General features: G+C 33.9%; 4 protein-coding genes across 6 annotated transcripts; 3 read left to right on the plus strand and 1 right to left on the minus strand.

Moving 5' to 3' along the window:
* Positions 1 to 1,667: 1,667 nt before the first annotated feature.
* On the plus strand, positions 1,668 to 2,506 carry LOC110814657 (bZIP transcription factor RISBZ4-like). Its single transcript, XM_022042204.2, has one exon. It carries the CDS (start codon positions 1,804 to 1,806, stop codon positions 2,374 to 2,376), a length of 573 nt encoding a protein of 190 aa, XP_021897896.1. The 5' UTR covers positions 1,668 to 1,803; the 3' UTR covers positions 2,377 to 2,506.
* Positions 2,507 to 5,042: 2,536 nt separating this feature from the next.
* CPN60BETA4 (TCP-1/cpn60 chaperonin family protein) lies at positions 5,043 to 15,266 on the plus strand. Of its 2 annotated transcripts, XM_088212359.1 has the most exons (16): positions 5,047 to 5,352; positions 5,442 to 5,567; positions 6,001 to 6,138; positions 6,410 to 6,505; positions 6,648 to 6,890; positions 6,968 to 7,202; positions 8,094 to 8,263; positions 9,113 to 9,190; positions 9,293 to 9,364; positions 9,430 to 9,534; positions 9,868 to 9,960; positions 10,059 to 10,151; positions 10,309 to 10,586; positions 10,688 to 11,037; positions 11,709 to 13,191; positions 15,059 to 15,266. In XM_088212359.1, exons 1-13 carry the CDS (start codon positions 5,182 to 5,184, stop codon positions 10,516 to 10,518), a joined length of 1,830 nt encoding a protein of 609 aa, XP_088068485.1. In that variant the 5' UTR covers positions 5,047 to 5,181; the 3' UTR covers positions 10,519 to 10,586; positions 10,688 to 11,037; positions 11,709 to 13,191; positions 15,059 to 15,266. The 2 variants fall into 2 exon arrangements, with proteins under 2 accessions (XP_088068484.1, XP_088068485.1); XM_088212358.1 differs by lacking the exons at positions 11,709 to 13,191; positions 15,059 to 15,266 and having other exon boundaries at positions 5,043 to 5,352; positions 6,944 to 7,202; positions 10,688 to 11,683.
* On the plus strand, positions 13,018 to 15,266 carry LOC110814678 (chaperonin 60 subunit beta). 2 transcript variants are annotated; one of them, XM_022042226.2, is made up of 2 exons: positions 13,018 to 13,191; positions 15,059 to 15,266. In XM_022042226.2, exon 1 carries the CDS (start codon positions 13,018 to 13,020, stop codon positions 13,168 to 13,170), a length of 153 nt encoding a protein of 50 aa, XP_021897918.1. In that variant the 3' UTR covers positions 13,171 to 13,191; positions 15,059 to 15,266. The 2 variants fall into 2 exon arrangements, with proteins under 2 accessions (XP_021897918.1, XP_021897919.1); XM_022042227.2 differs by lacking the exon at positions 15,059 to 15,266 and adding an exon at positions 13,447 to 13,630.
* LOC110814677 (Acyl-CoA N-acyltransferases (NAT) superfamily protein) lies at positions 15,251 to 16,288 on the minus strand. The gene has a single exon (XM_022042225.2). It carries the CDS (start codon positions 15,959 to 15,961, stop codon positions 15,392 to 15,394), a length of 570 nt encoding a protein of 189 aa, XP_021897917.1. The 5' UTR covers positions 15,962 to 16,288; the 3' UTR covers positions 15,251 to 15,391.
* Between the last annotated feature and the right edge of the window lie 312 nt (positions 16,289 to 16,600).

Genomic DNA, 16,600 nt, shown 5'->3' on the forward strand with positions numbered 1-16,600 from the left:
ATATTTTATGTATATACTTTTTAAAAATAATTTTTCCTTACGTATTTAAAGACATAAATATTTGAATGAATTACTCCATTAATGATATAAAATGGTCAAAGATCAAATAACTCATGTCTAGAAATAAAATATCGGTTACTTAAATAACTCAAAAATATATATATATAGAGAGCATTTTTTTCCATGACCAAGCTCTTGCATATTTTCTATTACCTAAACTTTAAATTTTATCGTGTTATAAAAATAACTTCTCTCCAAATATATACATACTTGAAAAATGTTAAAAACCTTTAATTGTTTATTAATATTCGTTCATTCGTGATTTTTCGATGATGATATTTAGTATTAAAAGTTTCTGAAGTTAGCTACTATCATATCTCTCTGTTTTTAAACCAGATAAATTATTGTTTTAAATACTTAATTTACTAAGTTATAAAATGAAAAAAAAAAAATTATGTATAATCAACTAATTGAACGCAATTGTTAAATCCACATATAATTAGCGACTAAGTTATTTTATGTCACAAAAGAAGGCTTCTCTTTTAGTATTTTCCTTAATTTAAAAAATCAAACTTAGGTGGAAAAGATTACAATCTTGAGCCATTTGTAACCTTAAATCAGATTAAAAAAAAAAAAAAAAAAAAAAGTATAAAGCAGAGAGAATTAAGTTCTGGTCCAACAAAATGTAAGGATGATATTCATCCTTTAAAAAAAAAAAAAAAAAAAAAAAAAAAAAAAGGAAAGACAAATGAAAAGAAGAACATGAAAGCTTTAATTCTGTGATAAAACCACTAACGGAAGTTTAAGCATACTTTAAACTATTTAATTCAACCTTAATTCCATTAATAAAAGAAAATCAACCTTAATCCCATGCTTTCGATGATTAAAAAACAAAAATTGAAAACGACTAACCCAAAGTGAAACTAAAACAAGAACAAGAACAAGCCACTCATAAATTGATGATCAAAAAGCTCACACATGAACAAATATATTTGTATATTATATAAAATTAATGTTCGGAATTTTAGGTTCTTGATGTTAACTATATTATGGGGGTCCCCTCCAATCTCAAAATCCAAGTGCTTAACAAGTCATCGAATTAAAAAAGAGTTACCCTATTGAAACTCCATTCTTAATATAATTTAATTATCTTTTGAATTGAACTTCATTGCGTCATCCAGCCAGCCAGCCACAAGTGTTCATTCTTTTAATGGAGTTTTCAAGTGTTAATGTGCTTCTTGACTCTCCCGAGAATTGACTTCTCCCGCTCAACCTTTCTTTTTTTTTTTTTTTTCTTTTCATTTCTCTCTTTAATTTTTCCTGATCATTACTCTTACATTTAAATCATTAGACATAACACCTGCCTCTTCACCACAAAAAGCAAAGATAACGCTTGTTTTTGGTTATGCATACACATTAATGCACTTATATATGGGTTACATATATACTTTCAGCAAAAGAAAAAGTGTATATACGTGAGATATACATGCCACTATCTCGTATTGACCCTGCACTAAAAACAGCAACCCGCATCATCTTTACTGGCCAAGCTGATGATACGTGTAAAGAATAATATTGTATAACATACACTAATTCACCTATACATGGCTATATAAGAGATGTACATAAAAATAAATGTATATATAATTACTTTTTTATTTCCTGTGTTAAAATTGGCCCACTTCATTAGACTTTTCTCTTCCTATAAAATCCCATTCGGCTGTCTTGTTGACAATATCCCAAGCCTTCCAACATTATTAATTACTACCCCTCTGCAACACCCTTGATCAAGTGCCTGCCACCATGCTTCAAGGTGAGATCACTGAAATGAACTACTGTCTTCAACCCGAAAATTACCCAGTTCAGATTCCTTCTTCTAATAATAATCATAACTTGAGTATGATCCAACCAGCCCTCCAATTCAACAGTAATTTGTTTGGCATCCCTCAGTCCTCATCGTGTCTGAGCAGCAATAACTCAACTTCGGACGAAGCGGAGGAGCATCAACGGAGCATCATCGACGAAAGGAGGCAGAGAAGAATGATTTCTAACAGAGAATCTGCTCGGAGATCACGTATGAGGAAGCAGAAACACTTGGATGAGCTGTGGTCACAGGTGGTTCGGCTTCGGAACGAGAATCATGGGTTGATAGATAGGTTGAATCATGTATCGGAATGTCATCACCGAGTTGTACAAGAGAATGCAAAGCTCAAGGAAGAAGCTGCCGATCTTCGTCGAATGCTGACTGATTTGCAGATTAGCAGTCCTTATACGGCGGTTTTAAGAGCCGGATTAGATGATCAGATCACCTGCAACACTGCCCATCTCAGGGCTGAATCCACTATCAGTAATGCGTCTATAGATCTTCTTCATTGAGAAATCTAGCTCATCCAAATTTTCCCATTAATTTTATTAACTCTTGTACGTTACGGCTTGTATGTTTAAACATTTGATCGACATCCCACCGTTTGTTTTTATAATTAGCAAGAATAATTTACATTCACCATTTCTACGAGTATATGTATATATATGTGTGCATATATCGTCCAATAACTGACTCTAGTTACCATTTAGCTTTAACCAGTTGATGGATCAAAGAAGCTGCAGAGTAATTAACTTGTAAGCTTCTCGCCGCGTATGAATTAAATGATTGCAAAGTAGCACAGTTGTGGGAACGATAACGTACGCGAAAATGATTTAAATATATCCATGGTGGTCCAGAAGCAGCAAATCATCACTTTAATTTTGGATAACCCAATTACCAGTTGTTTATTATTCGATTTCACATTAGATGGTGTAACATCACAGAAACTCTTAAGAAAAATCATTACTCTCATGATATATGAGGTCGTGCATATATTAAAAAGAATATATGTATTTATATTCTTTTTCAGGTGTACAAAAAAAGAAAGTGATCATGATCAGCAAACATGTTATTTTGGGTACGAGTGGTGACCCTTAATTCTGTGAACAGGGAACCCAGTAATGGCAGAGGCAGAGAGAGAGAGAGAGAGGTCCTATGGGGAGTCAAGAATTGCAGAGAGAGGAAGAGGACAAATTATGGTGGACGAGGCTGGTGGTAGTGGATCATGATCATACCATATGAAGCAAAAACATTTGAAAGGAAAAAAAAAAAGCCTATCCACTACAACACCCATATACTGTTTTAAGCTTTTCATGAGGGCATTATTTCCTGTCTAAACTTGGTTTCCTCTAACCTTTACATTCTTTTCTTTTTTTCTTTTTTTTCTTTTCACCATTAAATATGGCGTCAAAGCTAACCACATGTATATATATATATATATATATCTACATCTATATTCTTCAGGTGTTGCTTTGAACAGTAGCTAGTGACATTAATCTTTTTCCAATTATTGTCTTAAGTGAGTTCCTGTTCATTATATATATATATATATATATATATATATTTGCCAACCATCCCTTGTCAAGTTGGTATCTTTATCCCCCTTTCTTAGCTCTTGCATATATAGTTATTTGCTTGTAATAAAATTAATGAAATTATAAAATTAATAATACAACTAACATATTATATATATTTTTTTTTCATGTGCTAGGTATAGAATATTATTTTTATAGTTGTATAAAATATAATAAAAATATTATTTTATGTGAATACTAAAGAAATTTTTAGTAAAAATATAAAATATTTATCACATCTTAATATTTGAAAAAAATATGCAGAATGAATATGGTGTGAAAAAAGAAATATATGTGATAAAAAATTTATATGTTTATATAATTTTATAATATGTAAAAATATGACCATATTCAAATTATTACGTAGTTTTAATACCCTAATACATTGGACATCCGAACAGCTGGCCGAACAATAACCTCTGTAATTATTGGAGAACAAAGATTTTGGGCTTTAGCCCAATTGAGTTGAAGGCCACATTTTGTCAGGCCGAAACAAAGATGTCCTCTTAATATATATGTATATATATATATATATTGTAATTTTGTTGTTATAATTAATTTTTTATACCAATTGAAATTAATTCTTCTTTGTTAAATAAGGAATATTATATTCCTGAAAACAGCAGACTTTAAGGTTTATATATATTTCATAATCAGATACCTTAACACCACAGAAACCAAATCGAAACATTCATTGATCAAGTGTGCGACCAGATAAAAAGAGTAACAGAAAAACCAGTAATGAATCATGATGGTGCATTTATGTGTTGAGTGTAGATATAATCAGTATGAGGGATCATCATTCTCCTAATCAAGTACTCTTCACTCTTCAACCCTCTGCGCTCATCATTCTCATCATCCCCATCTTTGCTTGATTCTCCCTCCTACACAAAAGCAAATAATACAGTACTAGTAAAATATACATACATATGTATAGGTGTTTATATATAATAGCTTACAGGTGAAGAAGAAAATAAGTGATCAGTCGCCGCTGAAATAAGTCTGCTGGTAGCTGCAGTTCATATTAAAAGCTGTAAAGCCAAGATCAACCTCAGTTTCTTTGCCATGTTTACTGTCAATTGTATATATATGACCTATACAGAGGAAGAGATTAATGGAGGAGAGATGGATGTCATATACTTAATTTGTTCTCTGGGATAGAGATGAAGGGTTATATATATATATATATATATATAGTGAGAATTAAGTTCCATGAATGAGCATTGGAATCATGTACCCAACGAGTCAAAACATTGATAATCTTGTATTTTCTTTTCCTGGGAAACATCACCATTTACACACCATTTTAAACCCTCCTTTACTCATCTTATCCATACATATATACCCACATTACAATATACTATCTATACATACACACTAACCGCATGAAAAAATATTATCTATAATAAATTGTAACCTAATTTAATAATATATTCTCCTTCTCTACTCTTATCTCTTCTTCAAGATTATTAATAAAAAAAATACCCCTACTAAAAAATTTTCTCCTCTGGCAACTCCTTGTTTTGTGCTTTTATGATATAATTAACATTTATGGACTGTTACAATGGTGTACGAAAGTTACAGACGGTTAGAATACCGACAAAAACAGGTTCCAAAGATATTTTCCGGTTTCATCTATTTCTCTCTTAGCCTCCGAACACCTAAATTCTGCATTGAAAAGTTATCTGTTTTAAAAAGTGACTCTAAAGAATTTATCCACAGATATTTTTGCTTGATGCAAAAATGGCGTATTCACCTACTCCAGTCTCTCCAATGTCTTTTCTGAAACCAACACTGCCCAAAAGGGCTTTTCTTTTTTCTTCATCTTCTTCTTCAAGTTGGAGACGGAACCCAAAGGCCATGGCCAAAGAAGTATACTTCAATAATGATGGGTCTGTTACAAAAAAGCTCAAGGTTTCTGTGGGAAACATTATTTGTCCCCTGTGTCTTGGGTTCTTATCAATAATTATGTTCTGATTGAAAATGTTTCGCATGTTTTACAGGCAGGGGCGGATATGGTGGCTGAGCTTTTAGGCGTTACTTTGGGTCCAAAAGGAAGAAATGTGGTGTTGCAGAACAAGTATGGACCCCCAAAGATTGTCAATGATGGAGAAACTGTACTCAAAGAGGTAAACGCACTTGCACTTTTCTATAATTTTCATAATATTTACATATCCCTCGAGAATCTTTCTTTTTTTTTTTCAGAGCAAATTCATATTCAGTAATTTAGTGTGATTGCCGACCATCCTCCTATTGCATATGATTTGGCTTTATATAGATTTGATTTGGGTTTCTGATGTTTTAAATGAAACAAGTGAAAGTCTGCCAAAATGCTCAACATATTGTTCCAAACAGTTCTAAGCTATAAACTGCTTAGTTGCGTGTTTATTGGTTTTAAGATCCGTTCAAAAGTCTTTTTTTTTTTGTTGCATCTCCATTATAGTACTAATAACTAATAAAGGTTGTATGTGATTTCTATTTGGCATTCCAGAAGAACTAGTGACGTTGTTGACTAAAGAAATGTTCGTTTAACATCTAACTTGTTTTCTGGATTATGTTTAGATTGAATTGGAGGACCCTTTGGAGAATGTTGGAGTAAAATTGTTGAGGCAAGCTGGTGCAAAAACAAATGACCTCGCTGGCGATGGTTCCACTACGTCCATAGTTCTTGCTCATGGCCTAATCACTGAAGGTGTGAAGGTATTATATTCAAGTATTCAAACAAAATGATTTTCTTCTTCTGTTAGAGCTTCTTGAGTGTGATCATCATCCATTTTGCTTCATTGATGTAAATATCTTGGGGAAAGTAATTTAGGAGGCAGGAGCTATTTTTTTGTCTGAAGGGACTTCTATAGCTTTGATTATTTTTTATTTCTAGTTTGGGTTTAAGGACATCTTTGATACGATTGTCTACCATGCTTTCATAAGAAGTCTGTTGCAAGTTGTACTCAAGGTTGCATTTTTTTCGCAGGTGGTGTCAGCGGGAATGAACCCTGTTCAAGTTGCTCGTGGGATAGAGAAGACTGCAAACGCCCTTGTTTCAGAACTCAAATTGATGTCCAGAGAGGTGAAGACAACTTTATAATCCAGAATAACTGAATACTTGAAAAGCATGTAGACAGAGAGAGAAAATGTCTTAGATGTGCTTGTAAAGTAGGACATGTTATATCTTATAAATCCCTCAATATTAAATAAGTCAAATTTTGCAGGTTGAAGACCATGAGCTTGCTGATGTTGCTGCAGTTAGTGCTGGGAATGATCATACAGTGGGAAACCTCATCTCTGATGCTTTTCGGCAGGTGGGAAGGAGGGGTGTTGTTACAATTGAAAAAGGGAAATGCATCACTAACAGTCTTCAGATTGTCAGAGGAATGCAGTTTGATCGAGGCTATTTGTCTCCTTACTTGGTCACTGACAGGCAGAAGATGACAGTGGAGTTCAGTGATTGCAAGGTGTGACCTGTTAGTTTTATTATGATTGGCATGCTGTTCTATAGAGTAATTAGAGGGTATGGAATCTTTTGTTGCAGTTACTCTTGGTTGACAAAAAAATCACGAACCCAAAGGAGATGTTTAAGATATTGGACAGTGCAGTTAAAGAGAAATATCCAGTTGTCATAATTGCAGAGGGCATTGAGCAAGAAGCTCTGGCTCCCATAATTAGGAACAAACTCAGGGGTGTGCTGAAGGCAGCTGCTATCAAGGCTCCTGCCTTTGGTGAACGCAAGAGCCACTGTCTAGATGACATTGCTGTCTTGACCGGAGGTAATAGCTTAAGCATTAAATGTCTTTTTTTTTTTCTGTAAAAAGTGTTCATATGTCAAATTAGGTTTGTTCAAAATCACTATCATACTAGATTTATATTCTTCAACTTTGGGCTGATGGGAGTATATCATATCCAAGAATCGTTTACCTTGAAATAGCATTATTGCAAAATCCATTCTCTAGAATGAATAGAACGATTATGAAGAAAGAAGGAAAATAAAACTAAAGAAAAATGAAAATATTGATCATTGCAATGGAAAACTATAGCAATGAAATTGTGGTGAAATTTTGAAAGGAAAATTTGCTTTATTAGTTTTTTTTGGCTAAATGTAATTTTTATGTTGCACAACCCAAGAACAAAACCAACAGAGAAGAGCAAAGACACAAACAGGGTAACAGCTCCATTCTTTTGATGAACAACATTATAGGATAAGATTCTTCTTGTGCAACTGAAATAGTTTGAGTTAGTTTCAGCTAGAAAATGCTTTTGCTTTTAAGTTCTGTATAAATATTGTAATTTTGTTATATGGGAGCAAGAAATTAGTGATTGGTATTTACAATGATTATATATCAGGAGAGGAAAAACTGTTATATATTGGAAACTAAAAAAAAAAAAACAATTATATGAGTTTTTGTCCCTGTATCCAGAAAACAACAAGCAATAAAGAGGAAGGTTATCTCAAGTTCCATCCCCACCCCTTATTTAAAAAAAAAACATTCCATCCCCACCCCATCTCAAAAACTATATGCAAGAAGAGCTATATAGGAATATAACCTACTCTCTAAAAAATCCCATGCAAACGTGAATGAAAATATGATGTTCCCATGAATTCCTTTTAGCACTTCAATTTTGGAAGCCAAGTTCCTTATTGTTATTAATGTGTTTTATAGGCACTGTCATCAGAGACGAGATGGGCTTAACCCTTGGAAAGGCTGGCAAGGAGGTGTTAGGCAGTGCTGAAAGAGTTTTGATAAGTAAGGATTCTACGTTAATAGTTACTGATGGCAGCACCAAAGTTGCTGTTGAGAATAGGGTTTCTGAAATCCAGAACCTTGTTAAGGTGAATCTTACGTCCTTTGTCATGGTCCTTAGTGCCATTCTCTCTTGAAGGTTCAATGTTATCGCCTGAATTGCAAAATTAAATAAACATGACATCCATACTAATTAAGCGCACACATCCAATCGATGTGAATTCATCTAAGAAACAAAAGCATGTGTGAGGCCTCAATTTATAAATGGTAAGTATTTAGGTTGAGTTTGTTAAAAATTTCAATGCTATGGGAATGAAGGAAACTACTATAGAAATGGAATAAAAATTTGAAGTAAAAGTAGTAGTGTTAATTCGAGCCAATTGCATATCTAATTCTAGTTGTTTCTTATTTCAAAAAAAAAAAATTCTAGTTGTTTCTATGATTCATCCTTTAACAACTGAAAATACAATTCATCATTGTATATTTAACATATAAGCAAATTGGTTTAATTATTCATTAAGCATGTCAAAGTGACCAAATTCCAATATTAAATAATAAGATTTAGGATTGAATAGAAATGGATAAATTTAGACCAGATGCAGCTTTATTGGATTATGGAACATAAGTGGATCAAAGTCTATATTTGGTTTAAAAGTTGGCTTCAGAATGTTCCAGAATTATTATGAAAAAGAAAAAGAAAAATTATTATCTCATTCTCTTAATATTCGGTTACCTGATACATATACATATATATATATATTTGACTTGCATCAAAAAGTAATATTCTATGCTTCTCAATGGTTGTAACTTTTTGGGCTCTACCTGTCTTTAAAGACTTGTAACCTTATGTCTAAGAAAGTGGATCCCAATGAGTCTGGTCCGAAACAATGTACAATCATGTCATCTCTAAGAACACCATATCATTGTTTGTTGTGCAGAATACAGAAGAGAAATTTCAAAAGAAGATTCTGAATGAAAGAATAGCAAGATTATCTGGGGGAATTGCAATTCTTCAGGTGAATCAATATAAAAAGAAAAATTAAGATCTGAATAATCTAGAAATCTGGAGGCTTAACCCATTTTACCTGATGTAATCAATTCATCCAACTATATCACAGGTTGGAGCACAAACCCAAGTTGAGTTGAAGGATAAACAGCTCAAGATTGAAGATGCTCTGAATGCAACAAAGGTTGCTAACTACTTGGTCTTGGATTTTATTATCAACATCAGTAAAGTTTCTATGTTGCTATGCAGGCAGCAATAGAGGAAGGGGTTGTAGTTGGTGGTGGATGTGCCCTCTTGAGGCTATCTGGGAAGGTGGACAGTATCAAAAATGTTTTGGACAATGAAGAACAAAAGGTTTCTCCACCCTCCTATTCTTTCTTTATAGTTCTTATTGTAGGTCCATTCTATCTTTATAATCTCATGAGTGGCTTGACATTAACTAAATACAATCAGGACCAAGAACATTTCTCGATGTTTCAAACTGAAGCTGAAAATTTTTGTTTGTTACATAAATCGTTGGTTAAATCAAGAACTTCAGAGAATGAATCCACTATGATGTACAATTTTTGAGCAATATATAGATTGATTTCACCCAAATATATGTCACTGAATTCTGTATTAAAATTTTCTTTTTCGCGGATTGCTTCTTAATGATTCTTAGTTTTATATATACAATCATGAATCCAGATTGGAGCAGAGATATTCAAGAAAGCATTGAGTTATCCAGCAAGACTGATAGCCAAAAATGCTGGCATCAATGGCAATGTTGTTATTCAGAAGGTCTCTTCACTATGCTTATTTTGGTCATCAATTTACATGTGATAACTTTACTTATTTTCCTATTCACTAAAAGCCTTGTTGGGTCAATATATACACAGGTTCTATCTATCAATGATACAAGGTATGGATACAATGCTGCAAGAGACTGCTATGAGGATCTAATGACAGCTGGAGTTATGGATCCATCCAAGGTATTTATCAATAAAACCTTTTGCTTGACCTAAATGAATCCCTAAATTAGTTGTAGTAGCAAAAGGCCAGTTGATGAATGCAATGATTTGCAATAGAATGTAAATCCTAGAACTTTAGTTATTGATGATTCTTGTTCCTTGTCCGTTACTGGAGCAGGTGGTTAGATGTTGTTTGGAACATGCAGCATCAGTAGCCAAGAGTTTTCTGACATCTGATGCTGCTGTAGTTGACATTAAGGAAGTAAAGCCTGCCTCAAGGAGATATCCAATGCCAACTTCTGCTGATACCATTTTTCAGAAACAAGTAATGCCTAGCCATAAACAAATGGCCCATCGACAACTGATTCCCAAACAGGCGATGCTCTGATCTGACCTGATCTATGTATACCTATCAATTAATATCTTTATGTTGGATTCCAATATTTTTTCATTCAGGTATTCATCCACTAGCTTTTGGTTTTGATGACTTATGTAGCTATAAGTTATTGCGTGCCCAATTATATGTGCTCACCATCCAGCTTCTTTCACATATGCAGAATAAGGACGGTTGACAGAAGGACTATGTAGGAGTCAAAATGGTCAGACAAAATGGAAGAGACAATCAAGGTGAACTTCAATGATTTCTCCAAGCCAAATGTTAATGTCTTATGCCAATCATGATCTTTAGAGTTGAGCACTTTCCATCCTACGCAAGCAGCCTACTTGAAGAAACAGGTAATTCCTGCGGAGAATCAAATTGGGGAAGCTGCAATCAAAGAGATATTGTCAAATGTTAATGTCTTACCAAAGCTCCCTTGTCCATGGATTTAGAAGAATCTGTGCATGCAGGTATGATCAAGTTAGTTGATTACACAGAATAGAAGCATCCAGCAACATCTGGATAGAGGTATGTAAAAGGAATTTATGCTAAAAAATGCTTCAGTTAGTGCCAAAAAATATATATACATCCAGAAAACAGATGAACTTTTAAATTCTAGTACTGAGAGCTAGGGGGAAGAATAGGTGTTAGAAAGGTGAGAGAGAGAGAGAGAGAAAGAGAGGAGGAAGAGTCAGAGAATTCGAGAGGGTAGAATTGAATTTGAAATTTGAACTATCTGAGCGTATTGAACTTCCCACCAACTAGCTATATATACTAGCTAGGGATTTGCATTTAGTTACAACGATAAAGATAATAATCGGCAACAAACATTTGAATTAATTCTCTTTGTGCATTTTTTTAAAAAAAATAAAAAGTAACATGTATATTAATAAGGTACCAAAAAAGGGGATACCAATCCGTAAGCATTAATTCACCTCGTGCATAATTCCCTAATTTACCTCGCGGTTTCTTGACAATAGGTTACCAGTTTTCTTTTCATGGGAAATATGTAGGAATCAAACAGTTTTCTTTTGACAATATCTCTTTGATATTGTCTCTGCATTTACTGAAGACTTGAGTTTTTCTATTGTAATTATTTTTGAACCAGTCTGAGTTACACATAATTTCACATGTATGATTATGAGTCATTGCCTCTGTCTCATATATTTCGGTATTTCACTCTTCCAAAATCTTTTCAGGTACACCTTTTGCCTTAGTGCCTTTGTACACAGTAATGCTCATTTTCGTAAGTGCATCTCTTCCATTTTGGACAGGCACCCTTTCTACTTTCTCACATCTCTTGTCAATCTCTTGTCATCTATGTATGAAGGCAATGAGTGCACATTCTCAAAATCTCACACTCTTTCAACCAGTGCCAACAACAAATATTCACCTAATTAATTTTATTCTATCACGTACTCATTTTGCATATATAAGAAATATTATAAAAACTAAACTCAGAAAGATTTGATGAGTTGGCGCAAAGCAAAAGAAGGAAAATGAATAATCATGTATGTTGTCTTTTACATTGACTAAATAAACATGTGAATGATGATATTCATCAGGCTTTGCCTTGATGTTGGGCAAAGGTGTGTATATACACAACGCGCGCACATATAAAAGAAAGATGATGCATCGACTTGTTAGGTAGATGTAAAACATTCAAGGGTGGAAGTGGCAGTGCCAAGTTGTAATGAAGGAGAAGATAAAATGTGCAGGGTGCAGCCAGAAGAATTGCAAGAAACTAGGAGATGATGATAATCTGTCAGCACAGTAGCAGTGGAAATCTGTCAGGTTTTGTTGGGTTCATCAATTGATTATCTGATTTGACACTCAATTCCACTTTCAATTTCGAAAATAAATTTGTCGAATAAACGAAAGGAAGAAGTGGGAGAGTAAGTTGGTGGAGAAAAAAAGGGTTTGTTGTATGATTGGTAAATGTTAAAATTAAAATGGCACGATATTTAATTAAACAAAAGAAGATTAACAATTATAGAAGAATCAATCGGTGGCAATTTTGTAAATTTTGCTAAAAAAAGAATAAAAAATTTAAAAAATATATATTTAGAAGCTGCCAAAATACACCTATTGTTGTTTGTTGAAATTTTCTACCAAAAATTATTATCTTTCTTCAAATTTATTAATTATTTCTTAATTATTTGCAAATCACTTTACCCCATAGAAACAAATAATAATAATAATAATAATAATAAAATAGAGCCCTTGTCTTCTTGACAATTGAAAAATGGAAAACCTTTTCACGTGGCAAAGGATCTTCATCAGTCCCAAAGCGTGTCATCTCTTCCTTTGCTCCCTTCGTTTTCTCTGGTTTTCCTTCTCTCTCTCTCTCTCTCTCTCTCTCTTTCTCTCTCTCTCGCTCTCCTTAGACCTAACGATTTATAGGTGGGTGGGAGATTCTGCGACCGAAAACCTCCACCTCAAATCTTACCCTCTTTTTCTAACGGCAAACGCATAGATCATTTTGTATATCGGGAATTCAGAGTGACAATGATGATGGTATTGATGGGGTTAAACGTGCAATCCGTAATCGATTTGGTGGTGGCTGCTATTTCTTTGATGATTGGTTTGGGGATTTTCGCGTTCATCGCTTCTATTCTCTGCTCTGCCGCTTTCTTGCACAACGCCAGGCTCGTCTCTTGATTTCCAAATCATTCATTGCCGGTAAATAATGCTCTCTCAATTTCTACTTTCTTTTTCCTGTTATAAAATCATCATCCTGGTTATTGACAAGATCATTGATGAGTTTCTCCAATATTTATATTCTGCTTGTTTCGTGATTTCATTCATTGTCCAGATGATCATGTTTTGGGACCGTTTGGGTCAATTTGTGTCATATTCATTTCACTTGGTTAATTAATTTTTTTTTTCTAATCTCTCACTAATACTACACAAATTTTATGTTTGGATTATCTGTAGTTTTACTTCTAATTTCTTCAGTAGGAGAAGAAAGGGAGTCAAAGTTCAAACATAGAAATGATGGTGTAATTTTACATACTAGGATTAGCTTAATAATTGAATAAAATTGATGCGAAAGAAATAAAGTACAAACTTTGGTTGTAAAGAACCAGTTGTACTGCTATTTAGATTGGTTTTTACCTTATCCTTATCTATTATTGCATTTTATTCAAAGTGACTCTTCGTTTTCATGTTGGCATGATCAATTCGCCAATGTTTTTAAAATCAAAAAGAAGAAAAAAATTATCTCCCCTTGTGAAATCTCTTTCTTATACCACATATGCCGGGCTTGAAAATCTATAACTAGTTGTAGAAAAAGATGTTTCATGTGTAAATAAAGGGGAAAGAGGACGAAGTTGAATGAAGCATTTTATTATTATTCATCAAATTTCAGAAATTCGAAAGGCTACAAAATTTTGCTTGGTTGACCTTATAAACCATATGGGAAGGAGGCTGTCTTCGGTTCGGCACTTGTAAATCATCATATGTATGCATATCTCTTCTTCAACGAACTGCTTTTAGTTGTTTTAATTTTTTCAGGTTTTACTGGACCAAACTTATTCGAAACTACTTGTTCAAAATCTTTTGGGCCAAAATTATTCGCAAATAGAACATCCACTAGATCTTTTGGCTGTTCATTAATCTTCTATCCTCGTGAAGTTTCATGATATCTTTTGCCAATCTGTTATCCACTCTGTTCCTCATTTCCGTTCTTTGCTTCTCGTCTCTCTCCATTATTGTCTCTGGGTCTGGCTAATTATGCCTGGTTTCTTTAGTACGTGGAAATGCTTTCTTAAATTCGTATGGTTATAAAATATGAAAAACTTGTGTGGCAGTTGAAATGGAAAGTGCTTGAAAATGATAAAAGAAAATATAATGGGTTTGGAAACAAGAAAAGTTACTCTTCATATTTTCTGGAAAAGAAAAAAGCTTTTATTTAAAGTTACTCATGAAATACCTTTTTTGCCTATATAAATTTAGAAAATGCAAGTTGGAAAATATTGTCATTTAGTAATAAGATGTGTTTGGATTGTGGTTTATTAATATATGATATGATATTGAAATGGTTTTACCTTGTTTAGATCTATTTTCGGAACACATAAAAAATTTTACTCTCGTTTATCCCCGCACAATATTTTCTTAATTTTATATTGATTCTAAATGAATATACAAAAATTATAAGAAAAACAACTGATATATAAAAATAATTTATATAATAAAAATATACAAAAAAATAATAAGAATAATAGCAATGTACAAAAATAATATAAATAGTTGTAATGTACAAAAATAATGGGAATATACAAAATTAAATCTTTTTGTTTTTTTAATTTTTTTTATTATTTAATACAATCATATTATTATATAATAAAAATATTTGTTATTATCATATAATAATATATAAATTTTTTAAATATGGTATAGTATATTCTGTTATTGTCATATAACACCATACATCAATTAGCCACGTCATCCAAACAAGCCTTTTAAGGAGCAGCAGAAATTTCTTGTTTGCTGAGGTTCATTATGGAATTTTTGCTCACTTAGAACCTCTTACTTGCTTTTGAAACAGAATTAAGCAGCATGGTGAAGAGGCTCAGCAGAGAGATGGTTGTTTTAGGAGACAAAACAGCTTTCTGATCAGAAAACAAGTTGTCTGTAAAGGAGGCAGATTGTCTGGGAGGTCGGTCTGAGGAGCGGTAGGTTTCAAGCTTTGCAATGTAATATATGACTTCATATCCGGGTATTCAGTAATAAAATCATCTTCTACACAAATCAAATCACTGTTTTAGATCTATTCTCTTTTCATCTATTCCTGGTTGATGCTTACTACAACATAAAATTTTCAAAGGAAAAAGTAATTACTTCCGCAGATAAATAAAACCTGGGAACATTTTCAAGTGTGTTATTTTTTCTTCCGCTGTTTTCTGGAGTAGACCATGCCTCGGATCCCATCCGGGTCGGCTACAAAGCCCAGGGGTCGATAAAACCCGACAACTCGGGGCTCCGAGTACAGAGCAATATTGCGAATCCCTTTACTCAACAGCTCATCTATCAGTCTCTCCATGATAGCCTTGCCGAGGCCAATTCCTTGGAACGAGGGATCCACCACAACGTCCCAAATGATGGCGTTGAAGACGCCGTCCCCAGTGGCCCTAGCGAACGCCACCGGTCTCCGCGTCTTCTCGTACTCTAACCACAGCAAGGCGTCGGTGTGCTCCAGCGCCACTCTTATCTTCTCAGGATCCCGCCTGGGGAAGCCGACGGCGACGAAGACGGAGTTGAGTTGGTCGAGGTCGAGGCCGGAGATGGTCCGGCGGAGGGTGAAGCCTCGGGATTGAAGGTCCCCGTCGGAAATGGAGAAGCGGCCGGTGATGGCCAATGGGCGGTAGGAACGCGGTGCGTTTTGGAGAGGAGTGGAGTTGAAGCGAAGGGCAGGCAGAGGCTTGGAGATGATGATGCCACGTAGCAGCATAATTTCCTTTGTTTCTTGGGAGAAAGGGGAGCAAGTGATAATGGAATGGCAGTGGGAGCGAAGGTAGAAATGTGCGGTGGCTATGAACGGTTGAGAGATATAAAAAAGGAGACGGGAGTGGTGGGCCTTCACTTATAACCTACCTCCTAAAATAGTTTTGTAAAAATGCATAAATTTGGAGTTTGGAAAACTCTGATCTTTAAGCCTAAAACACACACATAAATATGTATGTATATACTAATGATCTTTACCCATAGAGAGAACTTTTGGCTGCTATATTTGGAAGACATTGTATTTGAAGTTGCTGCAAATGTTCTTCTCAAAATATATATTTTTTTAAAAAAAAAAAAAAGTTTTGCTGAAAATCAATACTATATACGCTCCTCACCTGAGTCTCCTACTTCATCTTCTCATTGTGGCACACAGAACAATGAAGATGAGAACGAAGGTGACTATATTGATATGGATATTAGAAAAGCCTAATACAGTCTCTTATATAATAAATATATATATATATATATATGGAAAAGTAAATTACCAAAAAGTATTATTTCTCCTATAATGAAGCAAGTCATCAATATAACAATTATAATATAATAAAAATAAATGTTAAATAAGTAACTCGTACGACTCAAAAAA

The sequence above is a fragment of the Carica papaya genome, chromosome 2 (assembly GCF_054855325.1).
Source record: "Carica papaya isolate Zhongbai chromosome 2, ASM5485532v1, whole genome shotgun sequence".
Taxonomy (NCBI): Eukaryota; Viridiplantae; Streptophyta; class Magnoliopsida; order Brassicales; family Caricaceae; genus Carica; species Carica papaya.